Here is a 16366-nt window from a genome sequence, read left to right on the forward strand (position 1 = left end):
TGCGCATCAAGGCCAAGGCCTAACAAGCATCTCTCAGATCGAAGCATGGCCTGGAAAAGGAGGGGTTCACCACCACACAACAAATAGCCAGTGCTTAAGACAAAGTTTTATTGTGATTATGATGACATCTCAAATGAAATAACAGCTACCAAATGATGGCTTTTAGTGAAGCAGTGCCCTTAGTATCTGTAGTGGTTTGGTCTAAAATACTCATTACTGTTTATCTTCTGTGAGATAAGAATTAGGAGAAATGCAAAGCAGGCACCAACTTGAATGAATATAAAGAAGTTTATTAACAGACCTAAAAGAAGAAAAAAAAAATTATACCACCTTTAGAACTCTCCTCCTCCCCCCACCTTCCTCCCTTCTCCCACTGACAGTGTAAAGACAACCCTTAAGATGTTCAGTCTGTTTACCACTTCCATAATAACCTTGTTCAGTCCATTTAGAAAGAGAAGTCTCTTTTTGCTCATGCTATGAAAACAGTATCACACCGAGACAGCCACCCACTTCCAAATATTGGTCAGTCCATTTAGGAAGAGGAGTCTCTCTGCTTACGATGTGAGTCCCTTCCCCCCGACTTGCAGCTTTTCCCGCAACTGCTTTCGAGGGTCCACTCTTGAAAGTTTTCTGGGGTACAATTTTAAGGTTGAGCTGTTCAGAAACAAAAAAAACCAGAGGCCCTTCTCCTTCCCTGGGAGCAAAGGGTCATCTTCATCTTTAAGACTATCTCTGGAAGCATCTCTAGGAATTGAGGTTTTTCTCCTTTCCTCTTTGGAGCAAAAGTCCTCATCTGGTTCATCTGGTTCATCTCTCTCTGTCCAAACTTCTCATGAAATTACAGCTGCGTCAGCATCTGCCTATCTCAGCGCAGGTGCTTCTGCTTATGAGTTGAACACTCCACCCCCCATATCTTCATGAAATTACAACAGGATACTCTGATATATCATAGCTTCACAACAGACTTTCAGCTTTAAGCATCTCCTCTCTCTCTTCCCTCAGGTTTTCAGCTCTTCACAGCAATAAAAGGGTTAATCTCACCTCGGCCTTGCAGCTGGAATGTGGCTTATCGCTGTTGGTCACTGACCTCTGCCGGACAGAGGTGCCGCTTTGCTGAAATCTTGGCCGCAGTGGGGGGGGGGGGGTTCCGAGCCGCTCTGTCTGCCCATGGCAAGGCAGTGGGGGGGGTTCCATGGCTGGAACAGGCCCATGGCTCCAGGATGGCCGTGGCCCGGCCCGGCCTGGCCCAAGCAGGGCCTGGCCGGGCCTGCTGGCCCCCGCACGGGGCCTGCAGCCACCTGTCCCAGCGCCGGAAACAAGAGAGAGCTGAGGTGGGAGTTTGTCTATTCTTAAGTGTGGATCACAGAGGCGGTCACAACTTCAAGTGGCTTAAAGAATTGTCCATATTCAAACTGGCCAGCTGATAGGTTCTATCAGGTCCCAGAGGAAGCTGTAAGCACCCCTTAGCAAGGATATCCCTTCCGGGACTATGCTTGCTAACCTATGACAGTATCATTTGTCATTTTTTTTATTTTGTAAGACAAAATAAGATGATCTTTAAGATCCCCTCCAACACAAACCATTCCATGATCCTCTGGTTAAAAATGTTCACCTCTATGTGTATATTCAATAGCAAAATGCACTTGCTGAGGACAAACCCTGCCGATTTTTAAAGCAAGTTCCCACTGCTTTTCCTGAGATGTGGCACCTTTGGTGTGCACCAGCAAAACATGGCCCCAAAGGGGCAAAGTGGAACAGTTGGTAGTGATGTCCCCAGATATCACAGTCTGCATAATGACCCGTAGGAAGAAGATATGTGAAGGAAAGAGTGTTTGAGTGAGACATAAAGATCAGTCTGTAACTTGTGTCTCCTGACTGATCTCACTGAGGTGCCCATGTAACCTTTAATCTCAAAATATGCCCAGTTCTCTGGCCCCAACTGCTGTTACAGAGTGAAAATTAAATGTACACATCACTAAACCTGAATACCTCAAGTTAATACAATGCGATCCAAAGAAACCATCCTCGCTCCTTTTACACACATCTTCTCTGTCAAAAGCTTTCAGCAGTTTTGTTGTGGGAAAAAAAAAATGGAAGTGCAATTGTGAGAAGATGCTACATAAAGAGGAAAAGTCTTTTTCCTCCTTCGTTCATCCACAGTCTGGTCTTTTTACTTTTAGTTTTTAGTTTTGATTTATTGAGTAAACATAACAGTCCTCATGATAAAACACAGTTCACAACTGGATTATCAACACCACAAAGTCAGTAAACACCTGGAAGCCTTGGAATACTTGGATTGTCATCCCTTCAGGAAGGTTTGATTCCATTCCACCACATTAAAATGGAAAATTTGCATCAAATCAGCTGAGAGCTGAGTAAAAACTGTGAGTTAAAAGTGTGAGTGTAAAGCCCTGAGGGGAAAAACCCCACCAACCCGTAAGAGCATTGGTCTCCTTTGCCAAACAAAAGGTAAATTTAAGCACAGAGGCCCTTCTATCTTTTTTACAGTAATTATCAAAATTATCTGGATCTTTTACGTTAAGAACTTTTCCTTTTAGATTTGACTGTAGCAAAGTTCAAGAGTGAAACAATGTCCTACATCCTTTGGGATTTCCTGCTGGAAGTTTCAGTTTATGGGGAACTAAACCATGGAAAAATGATTGAGTAAACATTCACATTGCTTCAGGAATTTGTTTTTCCGCTTGTGCTACCACTGATTTTCATTCAACAGCCCTGATACTAAATTAGATCCAATGCAAAAGCTGAGGATTTATTCCAATCAAGTGGGAATGGGGAATCATTTAAAGATACCAAGTATCCAGTGGGGATTCCTGTAGGGCCGTATTCATCACACACCGTCTGAACTTGCCTAATTTGCAGGAAGATTGATACCAGAGTTCCATTCAGCCTGGGGGAGGCCAAGGCCTCTGTGATCCAATGTCATTCCTGAGGGAGCTGGACACAGCCTCCCACCCACACCTGCATAGGAACAAACACACAGAGATGTCCTCAGCCTGCAGGTGGGGGCAAAATCAAATGTCTGGTGAAAAGACCAAACCCTTCTAGTTCAACGAACCAGCCACCTGTGCAAAAGGCTTTTGTGAATCCAGACATGACCTGAGAATTAAAAAATACACACACCTGTGTGCATTTCAGAGCAGTTCACACTTTCAGTCACAGAGAGAATTCAGCTGTTCCAGCCTGTGCTGCTGAGTCAGCCACACACCCTGGGGTGGCTGCTGTCTGCAGCCAAGCACCAGGAGAGGATGTGGGCTCCTGGTGCTGCTTGTCCTGCTCACAAAGGCCTGGAGCTGGATAAGAGCCTCAGTCCTCAGGGAAGGCGTGGATGTGGTGAAGGTGCATTTGTGAAAACAGGACTATTTGTGAATACAAGAGCAGGAGTTCTCATGGAAAACCAGTCTGTTGTTCAGCTGGTTGCTGTACGTCAAAAAAGTGGAGGGTCCTGCTGGCAGAGTGCTATTTCTGTCTCAGGATCCTGTCTGTCTTGCCTAGAAGCTGCAGAAATGAAGGAAAAATATCTGTGAGACCACCAAAGAAACTGTAGATTCCAGTTAGAATTACAATCCAAATATGTGTATTTGGACTTGGAAACCTGGAGTGTGAAGTCCTCCAGTCAACCCCCCCTCTCCCATCTGCTACTGGGCCACCTCTTGCTCCACAAGGGGGGCTTCATGGCCATGAACGTGGGTTGAAGGCTCTGCTGAGACCCTGCCCTGGTGCTGTGACCCTTCAGCCTTAGAGGGGCAATAGGAAAGAACTGAGACATCACTGGACGTTGCACCCCAGGGCAGGGCCTCAGGGCAGTCACCAATGGTAAATTTTTTACCCCTCACACCCATATATCCACTAATCTTTTGATGTAACAACAATAACAACAACAGGGAGACTGGTTGTGTGTTGTCTATGCTGGGCTTTGCAAGCTTGTGCAACTCCTCCTGAAACAAATTCAGACTTGGAAATTTAATCCTTTGACTCTCAGAAGGAAACAACCAACATCACTTCCTAGGGGATGGACTAGGTCAGTAACAGAGGAGTCTCAGCCTTGGGCACACACAAGGTGCCAAAAACACTGGAGCCACGTGGACATAGGATCGAGGGGGAATCCGTATGGCAGAGTCACGGGGTGTCTGTAGAAGTCTCCACAGAGCCCATCCCAGCTCTTTCCATGCATATTGGCTTGCAAAACAAACTTCCCCCTTGGATGCATTTAGGGAAGTATTCTTTCTTAAATGAAAGCTGGCTCTCCAGTGGGCAGGGCTGAGAGAGGGAAGCACTCTCCTGGGGGCCCTGCCAGCCCATCCCTGGATGTCCATCAGTCTCCTGGCTGGGACACATCTCTGCCAGGGAAGCTGCACAGCAATGCTGCAGTCTGGGACTGCTCCCAAGGAACAGGATCCATGGAGGGAAGGCTGAGCCCTGCAGTCACTTGGCCCTGCCAGCGCTTCCCCCTCGTTTCAGGAGGGAGCAGTGAGGAAATTCCTTCTGTGTGGGAGACAGAGGAGTAGAAACTCCTGCAATTAAAGGAGGCTTTGATTTACAACCCTGGAAGAGACTAGGTCTGGCTTAATTGACAGAGATTTGTGGACTTTAAGCAACAGGATTACAAACTTGTGTTCCTATCATTATAAGTAAAATTGTACACTGGGTGTTTTGGTGAAGGGTTTTAAAATATAATAGTGTGATTTTATATAGTTTAAGTTAAGAATTTAGATGGTATAAGAGAGACATCTGTGTGTACGTGACATGAGAAGTTATTGGTCAAAACATAAGCTGCATTGCAGTGAGAAGTGCCACAGGTGATAGGTCATTAATCTAAAACAAAGTGTCGTTTTAAGTATCTATTGGATTAGAAAGTTATAAATTACGATGTAACCCTAAATCTTGTGACTAGTCGCCATTACTCGGAGGTGTTTTAAAAGCTCACGCCTCAACTGATGCGTTTGTTATTTTAAACAATAAATTCGTGTAGTTGCACAGTCCCATCCCTGAAAAGTTATTTTCCTCCGACACGTGAAGCGCGAGAAACGGACAAGTGGGGCCCCGGCAAGAGGTGCCCCGACACTTCTGTGCTCATTTTTCATAACAAAGCCACCAGATGGGCACCATCACAGCAGCCGTGGGAGGGGAGTTCATTCCAGCTGCTGGACCAGTGAAGATCCTTAAGAACTGCACGAACAACACACTGGAGAGGAGATCCAGGAGGAAAATTCTTTATGCTTTTTCCACTGCCAGGTGTGGCACCCACAGGGAACACACAATTTGCCAGACTGTACCTTGGCCACGCCGGTGCCAGAAGTAGCAATACATGGTGCTCGTTCCTGTGAGGAACGCAAGGAAGGCGACTGTGAACAAGATGCCAAAGCTGTTCATTTGGCTGGCGGGATTTTCAGGATTATCTGCAGAGAAGAAGAAAAGAGAGAATCCAAGTGAAGCAAGCAGGAGTGCCAAGCCATGAGCTGCCTCATAAGCACCACACAAAGGAACTGGGCCTGGTGCTTGTGCAATGCACCCAACAACAGCTGATACAGAGAGAAGGACCTGGTGAAGGACACAACAATGAGCCTCGGGCTTGGGATATCTTAAGGAAGGTACCCATGACAATGCTGACTTCATCAACATTCAAAGCCAATTCTTGACACCCCACCACAACAGATACCTTTTAGCATCAATCTCATCTCAAATAACCAACAACAAGGTGCGTGAGACCCATCCTTGATGAAGGGTTCAAGGGCCAATGAGGAAATCTGCTTTGACTGGTTTTTAAAGATCTGTTTGTCCATGACCTGGGGAAGACAACAGGGATTTCTACCATGAAAGAAATTTGAACATAAAAATGCCTTTATGTGACAAATGTCCTCTTAGTCTGAGGGCAAAGTCTCATTTGTCACTTACTGGTAAGGGGAATTCTTGGGAATTTGTTGCACACCCATCATGTACCCCCTTCCCTCAGCATCCCTGTGTTCAGAACATCTGCCACCCATGTAAAACTCTGTTCACATGCAGCTCTCAGGACAAACCCCTCTCAAAGCAAAAGGCAAACCAACACGTGAAGAGATTAATCTAGAATTCCCTCACCAGGGATGTCATCTGGTGGGTTTCTGGTTAGTGCAGGTTTCATTTCAGGGTAGCACTTCAGGGCAGGGTTGTGTTTCCAGACATCTGTCTCTGCTTCACAGCAAATTTTATTCTCCTCAGTACTGATGTTACCTCTTCCATTTTCTGAGAAAGATGAAAGGTAAAAGAAGTTTTGATTATAAATATGGATCATGTAGATCTTCAATGAATGGTTTAAAATGTTGAAGAATTCAATAGATTTAAAAAGTGAATCACGTAGCATAAAAGTTGAAGATTGCTAGGATTGCTACAAATTGGAGATGTTTCATTCCCCAACAGTTCACATCAACCATTATAATTAGATTTCCTTCTCACTAAAGTTGATGAATTGTTCTGGGAATCAAGAATGGAAATATTTGAAGATGGTAAGAAACTTTTCACATTTAATTAAGAATAAAAAAAAAATCTGTAAAAATCTTATCATTACCTTTATGCAATAAAAATATATTCAAAACATAACTAGTACAAAATTTTGCAGCTTCCTTTTATCCACAGGAACCAAAGAAGAGGAACAAACAAGTCCAGTAGCTGAGTAAATCTCTAAGACCCTGGAGTGCATCTCCTACCAACCCTGCATCCCACTGGGCCATAATATAACTTATTCTTCTTCTAAGACAATCTGGAAAACTTCCCATCTTCACCTACACATCCAACCATTCCCCTCTCAAGGGATACAGGCATCTCTGTCTGCAGCAATTTCCAGATTTCACTGTGGATATTTTAATGTCACCCAAGTTTTACACAGTAGTGACAGCATGTAGATATTTTACAGTGGTGAGCATAAATACAGGAGAGGAATTGATTGGTGGCCAGAAATTAAATACACAAGGAATTCTTAGGCTGAACAAATGCATACAAAGGCTGAGAAATAAAATTAGAAAGGATGCTCTAAGTCCAACAGCAGAGGTGACAAAAACTGTTCTCAGAGAACCAACTACAGACAGAAATGTCACTGACTTGGATGGAGCTCAACTAAGTTACACCTCTGCAAGTTTTGCCTCCTGGAGCCATTTGCTCCATGCACTGGCAGGTGTTTGAACCTCTGATTTAGTTTTGTCGGGAAGCTGGAAAGATGCTCCTGGGTGTTTACTGAATTGGACAGAAGAGCAGCTCTTGAGGCTGGACCTGGGTCTGGCTGTGTTCTGGCAGAAGTGGGATTCACACACTGCAAACTGGCACAGAATTTCACCTTGGGAATTGCTGTTGCAAAAACACAACAACAAAAAAAGTACATTTATAAATCAGAGTAACACGTGCTTACCTGTATCTCTCCCAGTGTAGTTTTACGCAGTGACCTCAGAGAACTGAGCTGACTTTTGTGAATTACTTTATGACTTCTTTTCACAGAAGTTAGCTCACTTGATGCCATGATGATTTTTTGCCTTTTCTTTTATACCTTTCTACAACTTCTGCATTCTTAGTGCTTTTTGCCAACATTCTTGGACTTGTTTGTTCAGCCAGGAGACTGAACACCTTAGAAGCTTCGTAGTTAGGGATGAGTGGGCCCAGACCCCAAGGTCCTCTCCAGAACACATTCTGTAAACTGAATAGAACCATCCAGGGGAAGGTTCTTTGGGGAGGGGGGCTCATTCCAGCCTCTCACTGGGGAATCTTTGATAGATCTGCTAATTAGTAAAACCTATAACGTTATACCAGATCTTTTGGGGGTGGGCATTGTGGGGTGCATGGAGGTGCATTCGACCTGGACGTGTGCACCTAGGGATCTTTAAAATAAATACCAAGGTAAAATGCCTTTTTCCTTCTAACCCTGTTTGATTCTTGATTTTAAGACCAGGAAAAGGCATCAACTCATAAAACTCACTGTCAGCTCAAATACAGGAGAGTTCAGTTTCCCACCCACAAAGATGCTTTCCATCAGTTAATAACCAGGCTCCCAGCAAAGCATACCTTCAGAATTTAAGATCCCACATGAGCGTCCTGCTCCCCCAGATTTTTCCCAGACGATGCCAAAAATTCCTTCAAGAAAAGACTTTTCTTGCTTAAAGCACACAAGGATGTGTGTTTCGGTGGTCACTATCTCAATGACTCCATTTGAAAATGACATGGTTTGTGTTTCAGCGATTTTTTCAAAGTTTTCAAAACTGATTGCCTTAGCTTGGCACGTGCTGCTCTCACAGTCCTTACAGTGGTAGACTGTCACAGTTGTGTTGCCAGAGGAAGAGTCCTTTGTTCCCTTGGCAGGATCATCACTGGACATGGCAATATCTAAATCAGAAAAAAACAAAGAAAAAAAACCATTTTCTACCAGTTTTCTCCCCAGAGGCTTAATGTTAGAGAACAGGATGAGTTTTGGTGGAAAAGCCCAGTCCTGGCTTAGGAGACATTGTCTGCCAATGCATACATTTTATACAGTATTGGGGCCAGTGCCCAGATAATTTCTGGGGGAGCAATATGATAGAATTCCCCCACAGCTTCCACTGGTTTTTTAACTGGGAAGCTGGCAGCTTGGGAAGTGAGTTGAAAGACATTCTTCTTGCTGAGTGCATGTATTCTTGTTCTCTTTCCTCCCCAAGCTCTTTGGCACAATCCCACTAGGTGTCCCTCCAACACACTGCCAGATCCCAAGACCACTGAAGTTCAGAGCTGAGCTGCCAGACTGCCCACTCTGGGTGCAGTGTCCCAGGTTTCCTCACTCAGACTCTCCTGGGAAAGGGTCAGCCCTGTGGGAGAGGACTCGCCTCATCTGACATCAGACAGACCCAAACAGACACCCCTCCCAAAAGAGGTGATTGTGACAGGTCAAACACATCAGCCTTCAGCTCCTTAATGTCTCTTCTCACCTCACAGGTTTTGTGTTCTTGGTTTTAACTGGGCACAGCTGAGCTTTCTCCTAACAGTTCAGAGGTTTTGAGCTACTGCTGTGCAGGGAAAAGCACCGAGGTCAAACACAGAGACTCACTTGGACGGGGAGCAGCAAGAGCCAGGAGCAGGAAACCCAAGTGCAGGATGTGGGGGGAGTCCATGGGGCTGCCTGGGGGTTCAGCTCCAGCAGGGCTGGAGCTCTCCCAGATCCTCCCAGTGCCAGGGCAGGCTCAGCAGGCTCCTCCCTCAGTCTTCTCCCTGTTGGGACATTAAAGGCACTGCTTAGCACCCTCTGTCTCTGTTCTCTTTGTCCAGACAAAAAGAAAACAGCTCCCAGGCCAAGTGCCGGAGAGCTGCTTCCAGCCCAGGCTGTAATGGGAGCAAGGCAGAGGAACCCTCACACTGCTCAGCTGCTACTGCACTTTCAAGGGCCAAGCTCACACCCCTTTCCACCTCTGGCTCAACCACAGCAGTAGGAGACACAAGGTCTTTCTGCAGGGAGAGGGGAAATCCCTCCTGAGCCTGTTGGGCAAGTGCCCAGGTCCTCTGGGCTCCTCAAGGCAGTGGCCCTGCACACACCCCTCAGTAGGAGCAGCAAAAAACAGCTTGAATTCTTGTCACTTCCAAAACACACCAAAAAATAAAATAAGTTATGCTGACTGAATGTTTCACTTGGCCCAAGATGAAATATTTATTGTCAAATCAAATTAGATTTTTAATTTAGGAAATCTGATGGGAACAAGCTGTTCAAGTCAAATGAACAAGGAAACAATAACTTGGTGTTTCTTTTCAAAACATCCTTGGATTTTGTCATAAGTTTATCATCAACCATTTAAATAAAACTGCCACGACTTTGTGATGCATATTTTAGTAAAATACTTGCCAAATAAGAAAAAACTATAGAAAATTCATCTAACTTTCCTCACCAGACTAGCTCTGGAAAATGCAAACTGCTTTGTTCTTGGGAGCTTTTCATCAAAAGCTTTCATTGAAACTACTTTTTTGTTGTCACTACCTGAGAGGCACCTTGAGGAGATTTCCAAATTAATTATGCACTAATTCCTAGTTATACCTTCAGCAGAAATTAATAAATGCTTATCTGTCATGGTCTGTGCTTGTGGTGGCTGGTGAACATACATTACAAGGGACAGAGAGTCCTCAGTACGACAAGTCCCTGGTACCCCAAGAACCACTTCATGTTAGGGTGACCAAAAAGGCTCCTCCCAGGATGCTTTTTCTGTTCTGTTAATCTATCCCAGTTTGGATTCCCCGGTTGGCTGTCAGCCTCTACCCCTCATCACCCCCCCAGAGCTCCCCATTGGTCCCCGTTCCCTGGTCCTGCCTTTTCCCCACCCCTGGATAAAACTCTGAGCTTCGGGATCATGTTGGTGTTTGCCCCTGTAACTTTCAGCAGTGTAGCAGCAATTAATGCTCCTGCCAGAGCCCACGCAAATGCCCTTCTTGACCCTTTGCTACTGACTATAATGCTGAACCCACCTGTGTTTCTGTGGGTGCACGTGGGACCTCATGGAGCAAAGCAGGAAGAGTATTAGTGCTGATGTAGATCTGTTGAGAGTTCCACCCCATTTCCCAGAAACAGGTCATCCAGGAGAAACACAACCTGCAGGACACGCCCTCCCTGGCTGCCCGCAGGTGCAGAGCCAGTCCTTGAGACCAACTGCAAAATCTCCCATGGAATAAAACCTGGGACACCTCAGGCTCTCGTCACCCCTATGCAAGATGCAAATCCAGGGAATGCTGGACAGAGCCGGGCTCCTGGCACTGCTACACACGCACCCTCCGAGGAGTGATCCATCCTCTTCCACCACCACGTGAGGGAACTGTTTGTGCACAGAGCTCCTGCTCACCTGGACAGTCCTGCAAGGATTTCCTCTGGCCCCACCAAGTATTAACAACAATCTCTTCTCATCCTCTTTCTGTACATTGAAAAATTGGTCCTTTTATTTTTTTTTTCTGATCATTCATATTTCACACATTACTTTATCCCATTTCCTGATTTGCAAAGCACAGTTAACAATTCCCATCCCTCCTACCCTGCAGATGAGCAGAATTCCAAGGGACTGACATCAGTTTTGGAGTCACAGAACCATAAGTTTGGAAAAGACCCTCAAGACCATCGAGTCCAGCTGTTAACACAGCACTGCCAAACTCACCACTAAGTCATGTCCCTAAGTACCACTTCCTCTTGTCTTTTAAATCCCTCCAGGGGATTTCTACCCCAGAGCATGTTTGCTGCACAGAACAGCTGCAGCACACCTGGCAGGGTTATTTGACCAGAGGTTAAGATTTGGGTTTTCCCTAGTAGTGAGGTCTGTATCTTCTATCCTCATTCAGTCTTCCCTCTTGTGGTCTTCCTGCCCCTCTCCTCATTCTGCTCAAAGGACATCTCCCTTCCTCTTCTCTCTGGTGACATTCTCTCCTTCTCCCCGTCCTCTCTTCAGTTTCAAAAACCAGAACACCATCCACCAAATCTCTCTTCCCTCCCACTGATTTGTCCTGAAATCTGGAGACTCTCCAGCTGTCTTGGCCACCTCCTGCCATCAGTTTTAAATTTACTTCAATAAAGCACTCAGATCTAAGGTGAAACACGTTCTTTGGAGAGAAAATATTTTTCGGCTAGTTTTTTCACCTGCTTCCCTTTCTTTTCAAAGTAAGACAAAACTTCACTTTTCAGAGCTACTGGAGTTGTCTGCAGAGCTGTAACAGAGCAAAGGCAGACCCTAAAAGCAGATCAGCTGCAAGAAGTAGGAGAATAAAGGAACAAACAGGAAGAGCTGGATTTCCTTCAGCAAACACCAGCCACTCACACCCAGCTTCCCCCAGGGCAGACCTGACTCAGCCCACCTGAGATCACTGGCAGGAAAAAGAGAATTTGACAGGAAAACTATAGAGCCTTAACAAGGTCCGTTGGTTTTGTTTTCAAAAGGATCTATTTGAGGAAACATCACTACCTGAAACTTTCAGCCTCTTCCTTTTCCTATGGCATTGTAACAAGCAAAAGACAATAAACAATTCCAGTGTTTGCCAAGACAAGAAGAAAATTCACTCTCCAATGCAATGGCATCACTTCCAGCAGCTCAAAGTGAAAAGCTAATGACCTGGAATACCCTGATACATGTTTTGTCCTACAAGTTAAGCCAGCTCACTGCCTTTCCAATGTGTATCCTTAGGCTTTCTGCCTCTGGCACAGCTTCAGTGAGCACTCTCAAAGGGACCAGAGCAGAGTTCACCCAACACCCCCACAGGAGCCAGGAGAGCAGAGCTGCTGTCCCAGGGTTTAGATGTCCTTCTTTCTCCAACCAACCATTAAGCACAGGCACAGATACACAAAATCCAGCACTCTTCTCCAGCTGTAAACACTGAATTTCCCCACCCCTTTTCCCTCTTCCAGCCTCACACCCTGGGATCTATAGCTTTAGGAGTGTTATAAACATATATAATAATTTTGGCTTCTCGCAAAGTATAAAAGTAGATACTATATAATGTTAGAAATGCTTTTTGCTGTGTGGATGTAGTTTTCTCTCTTTTTAGCAAGAATGTTAGCAAGTGTGAGCAAGTAATATAACCTCCAAACGGACAGAGGATGAGGCCCAAGGAGCTGCTGATCAGCACTTTGTCCAGGGAACAAAAGGGCCCAAAGGCTGCTCTGCCCCAAGAACGGGGTCCCAGGGGGGCCAGAGCCGCTCTCACCGCTCTGCCCGGGGGAGGCAAAGAGGCCAAAGCTGCCATCAGCCCTGACTGTCTGGAGAATTGAGAGATCCACCCTACCATCGACTCTTACCTAGCGAGCCCAACCCCAAGAATCAAAAGAAATAAAACCACAAGGCAGAAGAATACGCCTGCTCTAAGAAGGCGGGACCAAGGAGGGGCCGTGCAGAACAGCTCCAGGAAAAGTTTGAATATGCACAAAGAACAGACAGTAAAAAATGGTATAAAAAGGACTCACCTCGAGCACCAGGTGTGCTCTTGGCAGAGCACCAAGGCACCCGGCCGTTACCCCTTTGCTTTATTTGATGTGTCTCTTATTGTCTTTATATTAAACCCTTTAAATTCTCACAGGAGAGTGAACCTCGTTTTTCACAGGAGCATTTTAGTCTGTGGGTTTTATGGTCAGAACCAGCTTGGTGGAACAAAACACCACAATCTCTAAAAGATTTACCTGGTACCCTTAGGGTCCCACAAAGAAGACATAAGTTGCAGTCAGTTTGGAGAAAATACTACTACTGAAGGAAGTACAACAGCAACAGAATAAAACCCAAAGAACTTCAAAAGATCCTGCAGACTTTTTTTTTTCCTGCTCTAAGTTCTTTCCCAGAAAAGAAGCAGAATTTATGTAAGAGATCATTTTGGTATCACTTTCATTATACTTTGCCCTCACTGGTCTGCTGTATGCCACTCTCAACAAGCCTTTGCAATAAAAACAAATAAACAAAACAGAATCATGGAAAGGGACAAAGAGCCTCTTTCCTAAGTGAGCATACGAGTGCAGTTTGCATCCACAGCTCCAACTAGCCCCTGCAGAGAGAGCAACCAGCAGGACATTGTGGTTGAGCTGAGAAATCTCTGCAAAAAATCCCAAGTGTAAAGCACACTTTGGCTTCCCACCACCTGCTCTGAAATAAATTTTCCACAGCAACCAACAGAAAACATCGCTAACATTTTCATTTCTCCTGCAGTACATTAAGTAGAATGAAGTTTTTCACTGGTTTAACTTCTTCTATTTTAAAACCACTGTCCTTAGATACTAATGCTTTGTGTTTTGATTCTGTTGTGTTTCATTCTGAACCCAAGGTTGCACCAGGTTGGATTGTTCATGAGTCAGGTTGGACCTGGGGAAATGCAGAGTCAGCTCCAGCTTGGGTGGCAGCTTCTCCTCAGAAAGGAGGAAAGCTGCAAGGATTTCTCCTGCAACCCTTCTGACAAATTCTCCCTTATTTGCAAACTTGACAGGATTTCACTTTCAGAAAAGATGATATTAGCAAGACATGCTAAGGAGCTATGAGGGGGGAAAAAAAAAAAAAGTTAGTTAAGGGATATGGGAAAAATTAGTCAGGAATTACATAAACAGGAAAATGCTGTTAAGACATTTATTCTATTATTTCTGTGGTCACTCACACTGGAGAAAGCTGTTGTGTTTCTGCATTCACACAGTGTGAGTTCACACAGAGCTCTCTGGCAGTTGCCAGTCTGGGCTACAGATGTGGTGTAACTTAGTTACAAAGCACCAGTAAACGCACATTCCTCCTTAGGGAGAACCCGTGCAGCACAACAATGATTTCCCTCCTGCCACAGACATTTCAGTGCCTGTTTCTAAAAGTCTACTTAAAAACTAGAAAGCAAGAATTTATAAGAGAACAGACTGGCTGGAAGACAGGACCCTCTACAGAAGAAGGCAGTGTGAGTACCTCAAAAGCTGTTTGCGTCCAAGGAAGCCTTCATGCCTCTTTCCTTCCCTTCTCCAAGTGTCTGCAGAGCCTTTCCAAATCCCAATTTATTCAGCTCCTCTTCCAGATGGAAATGCAGAAGCCACTGGGATCTCAGAGAAAAAGAATTTACTTGGCTCCTCCCCACCCACATATCACAAGCAACTGGATTTTCACTTTCACTTCTGGATCAGAAGTCAGCAGTGCCACAGAACAATGCAAACAAGGCAAGTTCATGCTGCTGTGTAGTAACTGCAGGATCTGCAGTTGGAAAACACGGAAAAACCAATCACACTCCCAAAAACTTCCCAGCAACCTGCTCAGAAGTACCTGGGCAGTCCCCCTGTCCCTCTAGGTACTGCAGCAGCGACGTGAACCGACGGGATTTGAGATCTGCTCCGCAGTCTGGCACTACCTGGCCCTGCAAGGGCTCCCAGGGTCTGTAAGATCAGGTCCTGTCAGCACAGGGTACAGGTAAGATCTGCTGCTTTCTTCTCCCTGTTTTGGGTGGGGTGTTTTGGGGTGGCAAGGAGGCAGATCAAGCTGTCAAAGTAGATTTTAACTCTCAGCAAATGCAGCACAAAGTTACAACAACCCTCTCCTTTCCCCTCTTCCTACAATCCCAGATCTCTCCACAGAGCCATAAGATCTTTGCCTCCACTTGGCCACTGCCTTTGACACACAGAACAACCTTTGTTTTTTCTTTACCACCCTGTGCAAGCTGTCCCCAACCCCTGGGCTGCCATAAACTGGAGCTGGATCTGAGAGCAGCAATGCTTCCCCCCAGGCCACAGGTCACCTTTTCACCAAGCTGGTGTTTTATTGCATTTGACCCCATTTTTTATCACAAGATCCACAGCCCAGAAAGTCCAAAGAGTTCTTGCTTGCAAATTTTGCTCCAGAAGAAAATGAGTGTTCTTGGAAGGATTAACATGCTTGGTGTTTATGCTGAGCACAGCAGCACCTGTGCCATTGTAGTGGAAGACATGGAGGCTGAGCCTTAGGGAAACACAGTTTCAGGGGTTTATTTATCAGATATCACAGAGCACTGATCAGCCTTCTGTTTAATCACTGTGCAGCACACCCGCTCTGCCCCTCCAGTGAATGGGCGGCTCGCTTTGCTCTCACAGTCCCAGCTCAGGGCAGCAGCTTCTGTCTTAGAAAAATGCTCCAAAACTGGGACATTTGTCTACAATTACTCTCTGTCTACCAAACTCTCATGTTTCAGGCTTAGGACACTAAATTGGAGACATGTCCAAAGAAAATAAACCCAAACCACCACAACCACAAACACAGCCAAACCAAACAAGCCAACAACAAAACCCCTTGTTTCCCTTACCTTGAGCCCTTCCTGCAGGCTGTGTCTGCCCTGGCCTGGAAGGATCACCTCCAGAATGCAAGTAAGGTTTCTACATCTCTAGAGAAGTTGAATATTGACAACATTAAATCATGAGGTGGGTAATAATTTTCAGGGACAAAGCACATGTTGATGTAGCCACTCTTGCAGTAGGCTCCAGGTTTGCAGTTTTTTCCCCTACAGCCACCCACCCTGGCTCTCAGCACAGTCTGGCAGTGACTTCACAATGGGATTATGCTCCAAACAAATGCATGTGTCAGTCACAACCAGTCCTGAATGCCACCTCCCACCAAATTCACACCCTAAAACAACCCCTGGCAGCAGAGTCTCACTGGCTACCACAGGCTGGGCTGAGCTGCTCAGCCAGGACTGGCATAACCTGTAACACATGATGTGGATTAACACAAGAAAACAAGCTGCAGCTTGTAGCAGCAAAAACACACATTGGGGAGTTTTGGGGCTCCTGGAAGATTGCTTGGTTTGAGGAATTGCTTACAGGACTGAACCCTTCACTCAAATCCAGCCAACCTAAATAGCAGCTATTCTAGTGCAAGCTGGCAGCACTAAAAATATCAATATTCTGGAAATATGACTCAAAATTTTAACT

At 45.4% G+C, this 16366-nt stretch overlaps 1 protein-coding gene across 4 annotated transcripts; it reads right to left on the reverse strand.

The window, feature by feature from the left end:
- Nucleotides 1-1141: 1141 nt before the first annotated feature.
- Nucleotides 1142-14821, reverse strand: LOC138120051 (uncharacterized). 4 transcript variants are annotated; one of them, XR_011155715.1, is made up of 9 exons: nucleotides 14733-14821; nucleotides 14385-14515; nucleotides 9056-9216; nucleotides 8044-8361; nucleotides 7261-7335; nucleotides 6097-6240; nucleotides 5295-5417; nucleotides 3142-3516; nucleotides 1142-2979 (listed from the first exon to the last, which is right to left on the reverse strand). XR_011155715.1 is itself a non-coding variant. In XM_069032471.1 (8 exons), exons 3-8 carry the CDS (start codon nucleotides 9117-9119, stop codon nucleotides 3446-3448), a joined length of 795 nt encoding a protein of 264 aa, XP_068888572.1. In that variant the 5' UTR covers nucleotides 9120-9216; nucleotides 14385-14515; nucleotides 14733-14821; the 3' UTR covers nucleotides 1143-3445. The 4 variants fall into 4 exon arrangements, 3 of the variants coding, with proteins under 3 accessions (XP_068888572.1, XP_068888573.1, XP_068888574.1); XM_069032471.1 differs by having other exon boundaries at nucleotides 1143-3516; XM_069032472.1 differs by having other exon boundaries at nucleotides 1143-3516; nucleotides 14385-14508; nucleotides 14733-14814.
- Between the last annotated feature and the right edge of the window lie 1545 nt (nucleotides 14822-16366).

This window comes from Aphelocoma coerulescens, chromosome 18 (assembly GCF_041296385.1).
Source record: "Aphelocoma coerulescens isolate FSJ_1873_10779 chromosome 18, UR_Acoe_1.0, whole genome shotgun sequence".
Lineage (NCBI taxonomy): Eukaryota > Metazoa > Chordata > Aves > Passeriformes > Corvidae > Aphelocoma > Aphelocoma coerulescens.

What these genes read in the sequence shown, in the direction of transcription:
- LOC138120051 (XM_069032471.1), bottom strand. Translation starts at nt 9,119, where the DNA reads ATGGACTCCCCCCACATCCTGCACTTGGGTTTCCTGCTCCTGGCTCTT. An exon ending in CCCACCAGATGACATCCCTG is followed by an intron (nt 5,418 to 6,096) that starts GTGAGGGAATTC and finishes TCTTCTCTGCAG; the next exon opens with ATAATCCTGAAAATCCCGCC. An exon ending in CTGGCACCGGCGTGGCCAAG is followed by an intron (nt 3,517 to 5,294) that starts GTACAGTCTGGC and finishes TCATTTCTGCAG; the next exon opens with CTTCTAGGCAAGACAGACAG.